The sequence below is a fragment of the Ciconia boyciana genome, chromosome 7, assembly GCF_034638445.1.
Source record: "Ciconia boyciana chromosome 7, ASM3463844v1, whole genome shotgun sequence".
Taxonomy (NCBI): domain Eukaryota; kingdom Metazoa; phylum Chordata; class Aves; order Ciconiiformes; family Ciconiidae; genus Ciconia; species Ciconia boyciana.
The window spans coordinates 29833143-29851371 of NC_132940.1; the positions used below are offsets into that span (position 1 = coordinate 29833143).

General features: G+C 41.8%; 1 protein-coding gene across 2 annotated transcripts in view; it reads left to right on the top strand.

Moving 5' to 3' along the window:
* Window positions 1–17297, top strand: part of SELE (selectin E) — a 36056-nt gene extending 18759 nt beyond the window's left edge. The window contains exons 6-21 of one of the 2 annotated variants that reach the window (XM_072867686.1): window positions 4334–4395; window positions 8361–8440; window positions 8877–9263; window positions 10064–10171; window positions 10302–10487; window positions 11144–11329; window positions 11428–11613; window positions 12179–12364; window positions 12463–12648; window positions 13214–13399; window positions 13498–13683; window positions 13969–14154; window positions 15145–15252; window positions 15724–15745; window positions 15856–15928; window positions 16281–17297. In XM_072867686.1, the coding sequence (XP_072723787.1) occupies window positions 8404–8440; window positions 8877–9263; window positions 10064–10171; window positions 10302–10487; window positions 11144–11329; window positions 11428–11613; window positions 12179–12364; window positions 12463–12648; window positions 13214–13399; window positions 13498–13683; window positions 13969–14154; window positions 15145–15252; window positions 15724–15745; window positions 15856–15913 (2208 nt within the window). In that variant the 5' untranslated portion in view covers window positions 4334–4395; window positions 8361–8403 and the 3' untranslated portion in view covers window positions 15914–15928; window positions 16281–17297. Of the gene's footprint in view, window positions 1–4333; window positions 4396–7843; window positions 8075–8360; window positions 8441–8876; window positions 9264–10063; window positions 10172–10301; window positions 10488–11143; window positions 11330–11427; window positions 11614–12178; window positions 12365–12462; window positions 12649–13213; window positions 13400–13497; window positions 13684–13968; window positions 14155–15144; window positions 15253–15723; window positions 15746–15855; window positions 15929–16280 lie in introns of those variants that run through there. The other variant, XM_072867687.1, reaches the window with a different exon arrangement.
* The last annotated feature ends 932 nt before the right edge of the window (window positions 17298–18229 follow it).

An 18229-nucleotide genomic window follows, 5' to 3' on the forward strand; every position in this document is an offset into this window, starting at 1 on the left:
AGATTTCCAATACCAAGTGATAAGATCTCATTCCACAGAATGCCAGTAGCTTTTGTGATGGACCTTTCTGCTGCTTTGTTTTATGAATGGCATCAGACAGTGATGACTGTCTCTGGGGCTTGGCTTTAAATATAGGTCAGTATCACCCAAACCACCTTTTAGGTTCATGACCCAAAACTTCTAGATCCTTCAAAAATGTGGCGCTCTAGTTTATGATCTGCTGCAGATAACACTTGGGGAGTTTATTTACTGCTTGTTTCCCAGTAAAAAAATTAAGGACTAAGATATTGTCGTGGTTTAGCCCCAGCCGGCAACTAAGCACCACGCAGCCACTCGCTCACTCCCCCCTGGTGGGATGGGGGAGAGAATCGGAAGAGCAAAAGTAAGAAAACTCGAGGGTTGAGATAAAAACAGTTTAATAGGGAAAGCAAAAGCCGCGCACGCAAGCAAAGCAAGGAATTCATTCACCACTTCCCATGGGCAGGCAGGTGTTCAGCCATCTCCAGGAAAGCAGGGCTCCATCACGCGTAACGGTTACTTGGGAAGACAAACGCCATCACTCCAAATGTCCCCCCTTCCTTCTTCTTCCCCAGCTTTATATACTGAGCATGACATCATGTGGTATGGAATAGCCCTTTGGTCAGTTTGGATCAACTATCCTGGCTGTGTCCCCTCCCAGCTGCTTCTGCACCTGGCAGAGCATGGGAAGCTGAAAAGTCCTTGGCTAGTGCAGCAACAACTAAAACATCTCTGTATTATCAACACTGTTTTCAGCACAAATCTAAAACATAGCCCCATACCAGCCACTCTAAAGAAAATTAACTCAATCTCAGCTGAAACCAGGACAGATATCTGTACTGACCTTCTCTGAAGATTGCTTAGCAGACATTTCTTCCTAGAGCAGTACAGCTCCTGGGGTAGGCAGTTTGGGCTGAAAACTTATGGAGAAACCTGAGAAATTACAATATTGAAGTTATAAGGTGCTGTATTTAATGATTAAAAAATTGTTGTTGAACATTGCTTTAGCTATGGACTCAAACATATTAAATACTGTGTCCATTGATGTATAAAAATTATTTACCTGAAACTGACTTAAGCACTGAAAAGAACAGACCTGAAGCTCTGAGTTCATAAACTAATGGTGAGAGGTGTTAGTAAGGAAGTGAAGCTACTGCCCTCTTCATCCTTTTTGTAGTCTATCCCTCATAATACTGCAGATGGAGAATGGAAGGTCATGTCAGCAGTCCAGTGCTACTGATAGTTCACATGCTATCTGATAAGTCAAAACAGTGTTTTCTGGGAACAGAGCTAGGCAGAAGCTATGCAAAGAATTTGAAAAAAACACAAAAACAAAAAAAACCCCCACAAAACAAACCACCATTTCTCATGATGACCACTTTTACAGAACCGACCACCTACTTAATCTCCTAATCCTGAAACTTCCTCTCAATCCTCTTATTTGCCAAAAGCTGTAACTGTTCTCTTCCACAGAGCCAGCATCCCCATCAGTGTCACATCTGGGACATCTCACCTGCTGAGTGTGTGGGACTATGGAACAGACCTGGGCAATAAAATCAACAGTGCTGGGTCTATGCATGGGTTACGTAGTTATTCTTTCTTATGTGTGCGTGAAGGGTGGCAAGGCTCCAAGAGCTTCTCTGCCATAATTTCCAACACTAGAATTAGAAATAATCAAGTTCTGCATGGGATCAGTTCCACCTGTGGCTGCAGGTAACCAAGTACTCGATGTTAAGACCAGCCCTGCTTTTATCTTAATGCAAGGTGTGAGTTGTTTCCTCTGCTCCTTTGTTCTGTTTCATGTTTCAATGCACTGAATCACACCTTGCCAGTGCAAGTGATCCTTGGCCTCAGGTTGGATTCTTGAATGTGTATTTTTACCTGTTTGGAGGAAATTGAGCAGCATGAGTGAAATCAGAGAGTTCCCGAAATAAGAAGTGGAGGTAAGATTTTCTGGCTCCTGGGGTTTCACTCCAGACAGAACGGAGACTGTCTTAGGCACCCTGAGAAATTCCAGCTTCTTTGTAGCAGTTGTATTGCCTACCTTATTCACACTTAATGAGACACAGAGGCTGAGGGATGAGTATGTTTCTGGAAATTATCTTTTCTTCCCGTCTAGACCTCAGGGAAAACTTGTGCCTTAGACTTTTTGTCTCTGAATTGTTAAAGAATTAGTGTTTCAAGCTCCTCTCCAAACAGGAAACAGCTTCACTACTGGCACCAGAACTTTTTCCCCTCAAGGCTGGCTAAAGTTCTTACTCTCCCTCTTCTACTGAGCATTACTGTGGGTGATGAAGCTGGAGTTTTTTCCATGACTTCAAAATTTCAAGTAGTTTTACAGCTCTTTGCCATGGGATAAATGTCTGTTATACAAACCGTTTTGACATAAATACTTATGAAGTGTTTTAATGTAGGAATGACAAATATAGCTCCTAGAAGAGAGATGGAACTGAGTTACTCAAAGGTACTTAATTCTCTATTTTTGTCTGTTGAAATAAAAGCATCATTAAAATGTTTAAAAAGGAAGACTTAGAAACATGTAAATGCAGATGTAATCTTCTAATGTAGGTAAAGAACTAGTCTTTAAAAAAGACATGAAAAATTAATCTGTCTCTATATGTACATATGTATGTGTGTATATTCTGGTTACCCGAGATCCCACCATATCCTGTATTTGTCTTATTTTTGTGATTTCAGCAAGTTCAACAGAATTTTGGATAATCTAAAATAATTTCCCACTGCATCCCATTTTCATAAGCTACTGATAAAGATCTTGACAAATGTTTCTCAAACCAAGACTTAAAAATCTCCAACAGAAAGCTAGACTCTACAAAACTCCTGTTCTAGCACTTCATGGCCTCCTTGTTTAGAAAAATTTCCTTTAAAACTTTGTCACCACAAATCAATCCAGCCACTACTTGTTATGCACCAAGTGAACATAAAGAATTGTTCATCACATGCCTCCTAAGTACTCTAAAATGCCTTTTAGGTTTTAGAAGATTGAATAGATTTCTTTCCTCTATCATCCTTTTCTACGGCAAGGTGGGAATAAAACAGTTAAATGCCTTGGGTGTTTGCACATAGGCCATATTTTCTGAACATGTGTTACTTGAACTGTGATCTGTGGCAAACTGGTAGTTCATAAGATTAGATCACTTACAATTGCCTTACAAGTCAGAGAAGCATTCATATTTTGTTTGCTTCCCTGAAAACGTATGAGGGTGCTCGTAAGAAATAAAATTAGTAAATCTTAATATTTTTTTTGTTTTGTTTGAAGATAGTGCAGGGTGTCAAGAGTGTATGAGATGGTCCTAGCTTCTTTTCCCAAAAAAAAAAAAAAAATTGATCTAGTTCTAAATAATCTATTAACTGTGTTGCTTAGGATTTGATTGTATTTTGTCTGTCTGTATCTTTTCTGTATCTTTCTAAAATTGTGGTACTTAAGATTAGGTGCAATACACCAGAAGAGATTTGGCAATGGCAGATTGGATGGAATAATTGCAAATTGTGTTAAATAAAACATTCCTATTAATACATATCAGAACAGTATTTCCTATTTTTAAAAATGACAACAAATCATTAACCCATATTGAATTTGTGATCTGCTATAACTCCTAGTTCCTTTTCTACAATGCTCCTGCCTAGCCAACAGTTTCCCAGTTTGTTTCTATGTTATTTTTTTTAAATGAAGACCACTGTGCTTGTTTCGATTGATCCCTCTCCCCCCTCCCCCCCCCCCATTTTTGGGGTCATGTCTCTAATTTATCAAAATTTTTGAGTCCTACATTGGTCCTTTGGAACCCTTGCACTTCCTCAAAGCTTGGTGTCAGCTGCAAATTTTCTAAGTGTTTTAGTTGATATTTTGCCATTCAACTTAAATTATCTCAAGTTAATTCAGGATAAGCCCTTGCAGGACTCCTTTGTATAGTCCTCTCAGACCAACAGTGATCTTTGAAAAACTGCCCTTCGAGTAGTGGTTACATCTCTTGCACACTCATTTTATGGTGATTTCAGCTAAGCACTATTTCACTTGTTTCCTTATAAGAACGTCTTGTGGGACAGGATTAAGTGTCTTAATTATAGCAAACTATAGCACACTATTGTTTCTTTATCACTCATTCAGCCTTGAAGTACAAAGTAGATTGCTCTGCCAAGAATAAATCAATCATATCAATGTCAGCTGTTCTTGACAGCTTAGCCTTCTGCTGATTTTTCAATTGTTTTCTTTAATATTTTTCCAATATGGTTCTAGAATCTTTTCTAGGTGCTCGTGTGGACAGCCTGGCTTCTAATTACCTTGATCTTCCTTTCCTAGATACAGAGAGGCAATATTTGCTTTTCATCAGCCCTATTACACCTTTTCTTGTGCTCGCAAATGTAAGTACTGAGAGTTTGGACGCAATTTGGTTGAATCCTTAAACAGTAACTTGATTGGCTGTAACTAACCTAAATAGTCTTCACTCCAGTCTTTCCATACTCTGACTTGTTCTCTTTTCCCAATGCAAACACTGTTGCAGTGAGTATCTGTTAACTCTTCTCTGTATAGAAAGAAATGAATGACATCTGATGTCCTCTGTCAATTGCTGTCCTTCTTTAAATAGCAGACCTGACTGTTCTTTGTTATTCTTACTCCTAATGTGTTTATATAGCCTTTTCTTAGCTTTTATGTCCCTTAGCAGGCTATCAAGTAAACCTTCTAACTGGAAAATTAATTCCTGTTAGATAATCCTTGTTAGGCACCTCTGTAAGGGAAAAAGAGGTGGTCTGGAGTATTCCCATTCACATGTAAAAAGCTGGGCTTTCACTTGTGGAAATGAAGGTCTGGAGCATATAGGAACAAGAAGTGTGCAGCATTTCTAAAAATTTGACTTCATTTAGATTTAGAGTCTCCCATTTTTCCAGCAGAGAGAAATTGCATTAATTTTAAGGAACTATGTCTGTGTTCATGTAGCACAAGAGAAGAGTGGACAACTGCACCCAGCTCAGTGCAGCACAAGAAACGAGGCTCTCATATTCTCAAATCAATTGGCAAAGGAAGAAAAAAAGTGCAAATGTGAAATAACAATGAGAAGAGAATAAATCAGTAACATGGAAACCAGCTAAGAGGCAGGCTGGATGGTGTTTCTAGCTTGAATATCTGCAGTTCAACTTAAGCAACTGTATCAGAGGTATTTTTCCGGAAATACCTGTGTAACTTAGGATCCAATATGAGCTTTAGCTCACAGGAATCTGTCTTCCTGAACAACAGGGTTGAAGTTTTTAAGTGTCTTTGATTTTTCATAATGAGATTTTAACCTCTCAGTTATGTGCATTTGAAAATGCTTTTCAGGCTTTCTTTTTTCTAAAAATTTTGTATTTATATTCATCTTCCATTATATTAAAAGGAGATAAAAATATAATGGGTGGATGGCAGAATTCCCTGGGAAAAACCAAAAAGAGCCCCATGTCAGTGATGCATAAGGGAATACTGCCAACAAAAAGACAGGTTTTTTTAGGCTGGAGTTTTTACAGGCATGTTGCTTTTAGGCTTTTGTGTTATGTTTTTTTTGTGTGTTTTTTTTTATCTGCTGCAGACAAGAGGTCTCAGACAGCCCCTGTGAAGGAAGACTATTGTAAACTGTGAAACGCTCTCTTCCTTCCTCCGGAGATTCCACTGGCAAAGCGATTCTGATAAAGTTTCCTCCACTCAACTTCAGAGCTTCTGCCACGAGAAGGATAAGCACTTACCAGTAGGAAGCTCATAAAACAACTTGAAAAAGTGAATCTCCAGGAAAAGGTGTAGGACTTTCTGCTTTCTGGCTCCAGAGAGGTTATAAAGTATTCTGGAGTTGTCTATAATTTTTCTCTTTATACAATTATAACAGCTGATCAATGTTTTAGAAAAAAAAAAAAAGGCTGCCCTATCAAAACTTATCATTAGCTTGTATTAGGATAACGTTTACAGAACCCCTGTGAAATTAGGCCCTGCTGCATGATGTACTGTACAGGTGCATTAAAAGTACCAGCCTCTGTTAGGAGGATTTACAATCTGAAGAACATGAACAGAGAAAAGTTGGCAGACAGGAAATGTTTTTATACCCAATTTACAGATGAGCAGCTGAGGCTAAAGAAATAGTAGTCGTCATCTGAGGCTACCTGAAGTCTCTGGGAGTCTGGTTGTTCTGAGCAAGGCTGGCCTGGGCTTGCAGAATGTGTCTGTGGCATAGCCAAGAGTCAACCTCAACTTTCCAGAGTTTCTTGATGGTTTATTTGTGATTCTAGCTTTGCTAGTTCACACCTGCTAGAAAGTGTACCTCTCCCTACAAATATTCAGTATGTTGTTTTTAATCCTCATTCTATTCAGTAACTGATTTTGACATGCTTTCTAGGACTTTGTTGCAATTCTAGTAAGGTCTCGTATTTTGATAGTAATTGAGGCTGTTTTAGAATATACTCTTTATCCTATTTTCTGTGATGGATTCCTTTGATGGGCAGAGATCTATTAAGGTATAGCTACTTGACAAATATTTTTTTTGTGGAAAAAAATGGGAATTAATACCAGCTGAGATCTTAGCTTGGGATTCAGGAGCCACTGATTTTTATTCTGTAAGAACAGGCTGAGTCTCCAAAATAAGAGCTCCAACATGCGCTGTATAAGCTATAACTATGCTTTGCAGATATTAAGTGGGTGCTACCCTATGTCGTCCTATCGCTGACAACCCTTGTTGAGTCCTTTGAATGTTAAGCCTTGTTAAACCTGACCCATAATGGTGAATCTTTGTCTAGGAGTGCTGGGGAACGTGGACTCTGTGACAAGCTTCTAGTGTTGTGCCTTTGCACAGGGTTGACAACTGAGCTAATGTGTCTATTACTTGTGATGCCCATTCCCTGCTTATAGCCCTCAAGAGTACTTCTGAGACCTCCTGTAACAGAGGCGAGAAAGATACTTAAGTGAGAATATCCAAAACTACTGTTGCACGTAGCGTGGCAAGTCACTCATCACTGAAGTGGCATACATGTGAAGGTGTGCATGAGAATCAAAGGAGTGGAGTGGTGCAGCTGGAAGACTATTGTGCAAAGAGTCAGTGATCCTCACGTTTACTGCCTTCTCATATGCGCAGGTGCACTCTGAATGGCCTGTGACAGCTTACCAACCCACTATAGCAAAGTGTCCATGATTACTCAGGTGTGTGTTTTCATACCATGGACACCATGTGACTGCAGTAGTATAATTAATCAGTGTATACACAATAAATGTGCATGAATTCAGTATGAGACTAGTGTATTGTCTTGTCCACCTGAAATATTATATGCACCTGTTCAGGAATTGTAACTCTGAGGTAAGGATATTGGAGCATTTTGTCCAAGGGACTCTACAAAGCTAAGTCCACATTCCAAGCTTGACTGCTACGAGTGACTGATGAATCTGTATTGTGAGCAAGACTCTAGAAGAGTACTAGCAATCCTGGGGCTGGCAAACCTTACCACAGATGAGAACTCTGCACAGCATGCTGTGATCCACAAGGAAGGGCTTATCCGATGCTGCAGTTTCTATCTTACTCAAACTTAGTTAATCAGCTTTGAGTGTTGGTACCTTTCTTACTGAGATCCCAAAAGAACCGGCACCTCCTTGGTGCAAAACATCATGCTAGGTGAAAAGTTGGAATCTGCTTATTCATGTAACTAACTCAAACTAACCAACTTGCTCCTTCCTGATATCCTGGAATTGTGTGTTTCTGTCAGTAAAACTATGTAATGTAGCGCTTGGCAGTTTGTCAGCACAGTGTGTCTTTGTGAGAGGGCTGATTGGGCAAGGGGAAGCATCAGGCTTAATGTGTGGGAGGGACAGATCTTGGGATTTTCCAAAAAATTTTTTTCCACACGGAATTTCCCGTCTTGTGGAGGACAGGCCAATTGAGAGAATAAAAGGCCGTAGTAAAGGCAGGGGATTACACAGTCCAGACACTTGGAGCTGAACTTAATCTTCAAGTCCATGTTCAGCAGCTTAGCAACGGAAAGCAGTCACTGAGAAATATTGCAGAGGACTTTTGCCACCTGGCCACCACAACTGCAACCTGTGAGTATACATGGAGTGTGTTATTCTGTTTCATTGCTCAGCTAAAGGAAAACTGGACAGATGGAATTCTGTGTTGGTGTTCTTTAAAAGCTGTTTACATTTAAAAGCTATCTTGATATTAAAAACTGTTTAAAAATGAATAATTTCCTAAAAATGGAAATCTTATTTAAGTCTTTAAATAATTGTTAAAAAGTATGTAGAAAAGATTGCATAGGCAGTATTCTATATTGAATTGTAAAAAGTCAGTATTTGTTCTTTACAAATGTGTTCTTTTGATCTTTCATAGCCATCTGCTTAAAAGATAAAGAGAAGAGAAAACTCTCAGAAACATGATTTGCTTGTGGTTCCTATCTCTTCTTGCTTATGGTAAGTGTGTATGTCTCTGTAGAAAACGAGTTGGATGGTAATATTAGTGTGCCTGTTCTGTTTGAGCTCAGAATTAAACAGAATTTTTGAACCTGACCTAATTAGCTTGAGGCTAGGTTCACATAGAAAAACCTCTAGCTGCAATGGCATGTTTCCCTGCTTGCCTGTCATACATAAGTGGCTCCTATAGTTTACTATGAAGTCTGCAAAGCTTTGTGTGATTGGACATAGTTTCACAGGCTGAAGTCCCTGTACTTGATGCTGACATGCCTGTTTTGAAGCTTGCCAGTTAATTGTTTATAAAATAATTACCACTATTTTTAATGCAGTTTCAGATATTGACAAGTTTGCAATATTTATAGAGCTTTATATATCCTCTTCTAGAGAGAGGAGGGCAAAAGTCAGACACCAACTTTTTGACATCTTTTAATTCTAGGACTTACAATACTGCAGGGCGTGAGTTGTTGGACATACCATTATTCAGACACAAACATGACCTACAGGGAAGCAGAGCTGTGGTGCAAAAAGAGGTATACTAACATGGTTGCCATTCAGAATAAGGAGGAAATCAGCTATCTCAATAACTTCTTACCCTTCAATCCTGGTTACTACTGGATTGGAATCAGAAAAATTAATGAGGTATGGACCTGGATTGGAACTAACAAAGAACTGACAGAAGAGGCAGAAAACTGGGCTTCAGGTGAGCCAAATGGCAAAGGGAACAATGAGGACTGCGTTGAAATCTACATCAAAAGAGGGAAGGATGATGGCAAATGGAATGATGAGCAGTGCGAGAAAAAGAAGGTCGCCTTGTGCTACACAGGTATGGTATGATAAAGGCCATTCTAGTGTGCCCCTGTGGAGACGAGATGGTGGGTGGGATGAGTTGTTTAACCTAGTCTTACATTTTAACTACCTGACCCTGTAAGCACTTGTACACTTATCCTCACTTACAGGGCTGAGGTTGTTCTTGTTCTAAGACCTGGATTGATTTCACTTACCTTTTAGCTACCAGAATATTATGAGAATATTATATATAATATCTTTTATGAGCAAATCACCAGACCTTCTCTATAATCAGTGGAGAGAAACAGGTTCCTCCAGGTGGTGACATTCATCCCACTCTCAAGCGGGTGTCTCAGCTAGATAAGAATGGCCCTTTTGGAGGCATCTGTCTGCTGACTATAGACCACTGGATTAGATTAGACACTTTGTGCAGAGGTAGCTAAGGCTAGGTCAAAAAAAAAAAATCTAAGTCAAGTATTACCCAAATTAGAGCTGTGGTGAGTTAATGAAGAATGTACCTGTTGAGGATTTCTCCCTACCCCATAGTATATGGTTCCTTTTGCATTTTAAATATTGCTAATATCTATCTGAGAACAAGTGGTCATGGAGTTTTCCGCCAGTAGAATCCTTTCACTGTGAGCTAGTCTGTCAAAGGTGTTGATTTCTGAAATGCTTCTGTGAAATGACAGGGTAATCTTATGTACCGAAAACCCTGCTTTTCTTTTGCTATACAAAGTTCTTGTTTAGTGCCAGAAAGATAAACAAAGCACTAGGCAGGTTTCATTAGTGGCCATTGCTGATTCTTTTATAATTCACTGTAATTTTTTTTTTCTCTAGCTTCTTGCAACCCATCTCTCTGCAGTGGCCGTGGAGAATGCATAGAGACTATTAACAATCACACCTGCCATTGTAACCCTGGATACTATGGACCTGAATGCGAATTTGGTAAGATTACTCCATCCTACTATTCAACCAGGGTGATGTTCATGCTAGCTAGTGTTCAGTTTGGCTGGCTGGTTGATTTACCTACCTAACCAATGAGACTGACTGTGTACCTTCTTGTGTTTCTTTGAAGTTGAGAGTTGTGATCCACTAAAGAAACCTGATCATGGGAGCCTCGAGTGCAACCATCCATTGGAGAACTTTGGCTACAACTCGTCCTGCACAGTTCAGTGTGAGGAAGGCTATAAACTGACTGCAGTGGAATCTGTATACTGTACCTCTTCTGGGGTCTGGTCTGCCCCCCTTGCAGCATGCAAAGGTGAGCTTCTCAAGCAGTGATAGATGAGCTTTCTACATTGTACATAGCTCAAACTTCAGTGTTGCTCTGTTAGTAGGTACAAATTGAAGTTCTGGCCCATTCCTTTATAATTAATTATGTGGTGAAGGTGCTAATCTATTTTATTGCGGCACACAGGTCTCTCTGTTCCTGAAGAGATGAAATGGGCAGGATGAATGTTCTGGCTCTGGTCTAGATTTCGTTGTAGGGAAAGACTTTTCCACCTCTTATTGGGGAACAGCAAATGGAGATGATCTAGCTGTGAGACTGCTTACAACAGGCCAGTTACTCGTAACTGTAGGAATGATTTTTTTTTTGAGGTGTTCATCTTAGAATCAGCTATGTTTGAAGCAAATAAAAGCATCAAACATCACCAAGAAGCAGTCAAAATGGGAAAATTTTGGACTGTAACTAGTTGCTGTCATAAGCTGGAGATGAATTTACAGCCTTGCCTTAAGAGTCAGTCTTCCATTTTGAGATCTTTCCACTCCTACCTGCTTTCTGAAATGGCAGCATAGTAGATCTCCTTTCTAAAACTGCTTCAATTTAGTGGATATGCTGCTAAGTTTCAGGAAAGAAAATAAACGTTTTATGGTTTGTTCCAAGCTAAGCTCTGTGCTGTCTCTTGTGCTTTGCAGCTGTGACCTGTCCTGCCTTAGAAATGCCTGCTCATGGTGCTGTGAACTGCTCCCATCCCTCTGTGGAGCTCACCTGGGGTACCACCTGCGAGTTCACCTGTGAGGAAGGATTTGCCCTGACAGGACCAGCCATGCTGCAGTGTGGGTCTTCTGGGGCCTGGGACAGGCAGCAGCCATCCTGTGCAGGTACCTTTTCCTTATCCCTGTGCTTGGGGTTGTCAGCATTGGCATGTTGAATTCCTGAGGCATCTGTGCTGATTGCTGTTGTGATCTGTGCGTTGCAGCTGTGAGGTGTGAGGCTGTAACCTGGCCAGAAGAAGGCTTTGTGACCTGTGACCACGCTCCTGCAGATCTCACCTATGGCTCGCGCTGTGATTTCCGCTGCAGCGAGGGCTATGTTCTGGATGGTCCATCCAGCATTGAGTGCATGGCACAGGGACAGTGGTCAGAGCCAGTGCCAAAATGCAAAGGTGAGACTTACTGGGCTGGAAATCATCAATTAAAGCTTAGAGTAGCTCAAATAGTCTGAAGAGACTTCTTCATTCAAGTGTAGTCAAGGAGTAACAGTCATCCCCAGCGTGTTTATAGCACTTTTCATAAGCAGATCTCAGGATGGGGTCATTTAGCCTGTTGTATTAAAGAGGAAACAGCAGTGCAGGGTGACAAGCAACATTCAGGAACTGTCCCCAACACATATGATAACAGGCTTTTACAGTGCCATGTTCTGACAGGAACTCTTTATTCCCTACACTCCGAATGGGAGCCAGTGTCTGTTTATGCAGTCCACTTGTGGATATAATCTGGGGCCAGTCTCAGGATCGCTTGCGTGTTTTACATGCATGTTTAAGGGTTCTGGCTGCACTGTGCAGCATGCTGAAATCCCTGTTTCCTGAGACACTGCTAGGTCTGAAGGGAAGTACTATGGCTCCGTAGGGGACAGTTCCAGGCAGGGCATGTCCTCTTGTCAGCTCAAAGAAGAGTGGTTATCTTGGCCTACTCCAAGCTAAGCTCTGTGCTGTCTCTTGTGCTTTGCAGCTGTGACCTGTCCTGCCTTAGAAATGCCTGCTCATGGTGCTGTGAACTGCTCCCATCCCTCTGTGGAGCTCACCTGGGGTACCACCTGCGAGTTCACCTGTGAGGAAGGATTTGCCCTGACAGGACCAGCCATGCTGCAGTGTGGGTCTTCTGGGGCCTGGGACAGGCAGCAGCCATCCTGTGCAGGTACCTTTTCCTTATCCCTGTGCTTGGGGTTGTCAGCATTGGCATGTTGAATTCCTGAGGCATCTGTGCTGATTGCTGTTGTGATCTGTGCGTTGCAGCTGTGAGGTGTGAGGCTGTAACCTGGCCAGAAGAAGGCTTTGTGACCTGTGACCACGCTCCTGCAGATCTCACCTATGGCTCGCGCTGTGATTTCCGCTGCAGCGAGGGCTATGTTCTGGATGGTCCATCCAGCATTGAGTGCATGGCACAGGGACAGTGGTCAGAGCCAGTGCCAAAATGCAAAGGTGAGACTTACTGGGCTGGAAATCATCAATTAAAGCTTAGAGTAGCTCAAATAGTCTGAAGAGACTTCTTCATTCAAGTGTAGTCAAGGAGTAACAGTCATCCCCAGCGTGTTTATAGCACTTTTCATAAGCAGATCTCAGGATGGGGTCATTTAGCCTGTTGTATTAAAGAGGAAACAGCAGTGCAGGGTGACAAGCAACATTCAGGAACTGTCCCCAACACATATGATAACAGGCTTTTACAGTGCCATGTTCTGACAGGAACTCTTTATTCCCTACACTCCGAATGGGAGCCAGTGTCTGTTTATGCAGTCCACTTGTGGATATAATCTGGGGCCAGTCTCAGGATCGCTTGCGTGTTTTACATGCATGTTTAAGGGTTCTGGCTGCACTGTGCAGCATGCTGAAATCCCTGTTTCCTGAGACACTGCTAGGTCTGAAGGGAAGTACTATGGCTCCGTAGGGGACAGTTCCAGGCAGGGCATGTCCTCTTGTCAGCTCAAAGAAGAGTGGTTATCTTGGCCTACTCCAAGCTAAGCTCTGTGCTGTCTCTTGTGCTTTGCAGCTGTGACCTGTCCTGCCTTAGAAATGCCTGCTCATGGTGCTGTGAACTGCTCCCATCCCTCTGTGGAGCTCACCTGGGGTACCACCTGCGAGTTCACCTGTGAGGAAGGATTTGCCCTGACAGGACCAGCCATGCTGCAGTGTGGGTCTTCTGGGGCTTGGGACAGGCAGCAGCCATCCTGTGCAGGTACCTTTTCCTTATCCCTGTGCTTGGGGTTGTCAGCATTGGCATGTTGAATTCCTGAGGCATCTGTGCTGATTGCTGTTGTGATCTGTGCGTTGCAGCTGTGAGGTGTGAGGCTGTAACCTGGCCAGAAGAAGGCTTTGTGACCTGTGACCACGCTCCTGCAGATCTCACCTATGGCTCGCGCTGTGATTTCCGCTGCAGCGAGGGCTATGTTCTGGATGGTCCATCCAGCATTGAGTGCATGGCACAGGGACAGTGGTCAGAGCCAGTGCCAAAATGCAAAGGTGAGACTTACTGGGCTGGAAAATTCAGTTTTCTTGTCACTGGACAGCACACTGAAATCCATATTCCTATAGGGTCCTAGCTCCAAACTAAACTCTGTGCTGCCTCTCATGTTTTCAGCTGTGGCTTGCCCTGCCTTAGAAATGCCTGCTCATTGCTCTGTGAACTGTTCCCATCCCAAAGTCAAATGAATTTGAAAATACAGTGTACAGCTGCTAGTTCAAAAAATAGGGCCAAAGACAGAGAAAGTCTTTAATGACTCTTAACAGTTTCTTTCTGTATTTCAGTTGTACAGTGTGAACCACTGAGCTCTCCTGAGAAAGGCTTTATGGATTGCTCACATGGTGCTGGGAACTTCACGTACAACACAGCCTGCCACTTCAGCTGTCTAGAAGGATGGAGGCTCAATGGTTCTCATGTTCTTGAGTGCAGTCATTCAGGAAACTGGACTGCTAGCCTGCCCACGTGTGAAGGTATTTGACCTGTGACTAGCCACAGAGAGGTGGCACTGGGTTTCTAGTCAAATGAGGTATGGAAGGGTGGAGGAGGTAACACCAACCAGTGAGCTAGAACTTCTAGTGAAGTCCATGAATTAAAGCCCAACAAAATCTCCCAGTATGTTTTTTGAAAATAGAAGGGGGAAAAAATTCCTAAAAGGTCTTGGTGAAAAATGTTGATTACTTATCCAAAAACAAAAGCCGCAACCTGATTTCAGGTTGGTTTGTTTGGTTTTTAATTAAAGTATTTCTCATGTTGAACTTTTTCCATATGAGTGAATAAAAAAGCTTTTCTAGAGAAACAGGACCTTGTGGGGAAATCTGCATTCATGAGTCTGTTTCTCAGTGGAAAAGTTTATAGATTTGTTAATGTGGTGCAATAGTTTCTTGGGTGAACTCCTCAGCCAAAAGACCTCACAGAGCTTTTCTGTCAAAGGCTGTAATTTTACAGGACAGAAGCCTCAGCCTTGCCTTCCCATTCAAGGCAGTAAGGGCTCTGTCCCTGTCCTCAGTGAGAACATACTTGGCCTGACCAAAATGCTTTTGCTTGAGGTCCTAAAAGCTCAACTGCACTTTATTTGCTTGCATGGAATTTAGATCCTTGAATAATTTCATTTATCGCAATGGGATTGCTCAAAGAGGAAGACAGGACTGTAGGAATTAAAATATGAACTGAAACATGAAAAATAAGATGAGCATAAATTGTCATGTGAGGCTGAAGGTTAGACAGACCCTGGTATAGCTGGCTTGTTGCCTTGCCATTGCTTTGGCAATGGGTAGGATAATTTTTAGTATACAGCTTTTTACCTTGTGTACAGGATGTGTCCCATCTCAGCAAGAGAAAACTTAAGGGTTACAAACTGCAATTCTGGTTCCTTTTGAAGAGAACAAGGAAAAAGAAGTAGTAGAGGGCTTCAAGGACCTCACATGCCTCTTGGTCTCACTGAAACTTTTCCATCCTTTCAGCTTCTGAACAAGTCAGCTATGTCTCTGTGGGTGTAGCAGCCACAAGTGCCTCTCTGTTGTCCACAGCATCATTCCTCCTTTGGCTTGCAAGACGTTTCCGAAGAAAAGGTGAGCAATTGGACTGGGTCCCCTGGTTTTATTTACCTTCCTGAAAAATTTTTCAGTGGAAGACAAATACCCCACCCCCAAGCCCCAATACTTTGCTTTTTGAAAAAATTAAAGTTCCCATACTTAAACAAATTCCCAAATTATTTTTAAGAAGCCTGCATGCATGCCAGGTTTGGCTTTTGGATGAACATTTAAAAATCATAAATAGTAAAAACCAAATCTTTAGAAAACAAGAATTAGAAGAAAAAAAGCAACATTCTATTTATCAGTAATTACTGCCAGGGAAAGTGAATGGGAATTTGAGATGGGGCTAATGGCAACACAGTAATAACTGCCTGTGAGATTTGTTGCTAGATAATGGCTTTTTATCAGATATTCAGAAATGAGATTCTTTTTTTTAGTAGAAGAAAAAGTTTGCACGAGGGGGCTTTAATCTTGAAATGCTAATACCTTTTCTTATTCTTCTTGCAGCAAAGAAATTTACTCCTTCCAGGTAAGTTGTGTCTCAAAAAGCAGCCTGAAAAACACTGCAATCACTTTGCTAAAATCCATTTGATATAAACCAGTTGTCATTAAAGTACTTTTCATTTCTGTTTTTTATAGTAGCTGCCAGAGCCTAACCATTGAAGGTAGTTTCCAAAGTGCTGGCCAGAATGTCTAACTCCAGGTATTTCAGGTAAGCACATGAGATAGCTGCACTCACAAATTCTCTTCCTTTTAATCACACAAGCAATCAAAGCTGTTAATTGCTATACAATTGCTGAAATAGCAATATGTGCTTTGGGGTACCTAATATGCATCTCGGCATTGCATGAAAGTGCCTAACAAGACTGATGGATTTATTGCTTTAGAAATGCTTATTCAGCTCCTTAAGGATGATTGTGCTTAGCATTCTGTCCAGCCACATATAGTGTTAGGAACACTTTGTGTTTTTGCTACCTGCTGCATACAAAATTCCTCTGAAATGAGAGGAAATACAAATCTATGCCAATTTTCCAGTTTATAGAGGAATTTTCTTCTCTCTGCAGGAATTGAAGCCATCTTTACTTATGTCTCAGAGACTTCTGGAGAATGAAACTGCATGCAAATCAGCAGCTGTCCAGATGTTTTTACCTCTTGCTGACAAGATGATTGACCTTGTGTATTGGTCAGAAATTTGAACCCAAGCTGTCTGGTATTTCCACTGAAGACAAGCAGAGAGTAAAACTCTGGCCTTCTGGCAAAATACTATCTACATTCAGTCATGTAGTTATCATAACTGGGAGCTTGCCATCTCTTGTCCAGATGGTGAGCAAATAGTAAGCTGCTGCCTAAAGAGGAGGCTGGTTTCTCCTCTGGTCTACTCAAAGGTACCTAGGTGAGGTGAAGACATGCATTATTTCACATGACTTACTACACTGCTGGAGATGTCTTCTCTGGAGACACATGGGTTATACTTGCAGAAACAGAATAATCAGGATGACAAAATATTCATTGAATAGCCTTGAAACCATTGATCTGGTTTATTGTTGAAGTCAGTTTACTTTAAGAGGATGTCCCAGTCAATAAATATGCCTGTAGTGATATGGGCAATTATTTGGGTTTCTGCTGCATGTCCCAGAAAGCTTAGGGACTTAACTTTTATTTTTTGTAATAGCACTAGGAATTATAGTGCTTATACTAGGTACTCTGGCTTCTGAATGCAGCAAGTAGATCTGAAATGATCTCATCCCTGTGGGATTATGCACTGTAATACAGGTGTATACATAAATATTTAATTGTACAATTTTTACTGTGGATATTTGTGCTGTTAACTGTAGCTGTATTGTAAAATACCTGTTCCTGAGTAGGTCTGTGGCCATTGATCTGGGCCCAGGTAATTTTAAAATAATTCAGAGGTGTTTGTAAGGATTTCATGCCTGCACATTATTTACAAATAAAATGGAAGCCTGAAATTTGTGTGTGTGTGTATATATATATATTGCAAGTATGATTTATTAAGCTGTTAAGGGACTTTAAATGAGAAAGTCTTTCTTAATAAGTTATGTTTAAGTTATAATCATAAATTAAGAATCTGTGGCTTAGAATCTGATATGTATTGTCCTATTTGTAACAATATTTAATAAAATGTTTTAAATGCAATGTTCCCTTTCTCGAAATGTACGTCATTGAAATGATTTAGGTCAGTCCTGTGGGATACGGCTTCAGCAGCAGAATGTGAGGGGGTGGGGGAAGGCTGACTAAATAGCAAGGCTATTTAGCTTTCCATGTTTTCATAGCAGTCAAGGAAAGAGTAGCCAGCAGATGGCACTGACTGCCTGGGAGCTAGCACAGCCAGAGCTGGACCCCAAACCAGCATCCCCAGTCCTGAAAGGAAGGAGGAAGGCCCAGCAATGTGTCCTGTAAAGCAGGTGCCTGGACCAGCAGTGGGCTTTGCGAGAGGCATGCTCAGGAGGGAGAGGAGAGCAGAAAGAGAAGCAAGTAGGTGATCTTGGTGCATAGTTAACAGCACAAACCCCTCGGCCCACACAGGTCTTTTGCAGCCCTTTCTGCTGGGAAGCTAGCTGAGTGCTGGCAGCCCATGGGCTAACAGGTGAAAGCACAGCTCTGGGGATTAGTGACGACTGCTGTCTAGGGACCTCTGCTCCCACCCTGGCTTGGGCTGTAGTCAAAGACTCCGCCATGGGCTAGTGCTGGCCAGGTGTCAGTGATGACCAGACACTCCTGTGGCCACCCTTCCCCAACCCCTGACATAGCCGAGGAAGCTGCACTGTGGCTCTCCATAGCTGCTGCCAGTGGCCAGCCCTTGATGATAAACCATGAGATGCGTTCCTGCCGTAGGCAAGGCTCAAGAGAAGCCATCAGGCCTGTGAGGAAGGGAGTCAATTAAGAGGTGCTGTGCCACAGTGGACAGGGCCCATTGCTGTTTATCTCAAACCGATTAACTGAGAGTGGCTGTCAGCGCTTCCCCTGCCATGACAAGGTGGGGCCCAACCCT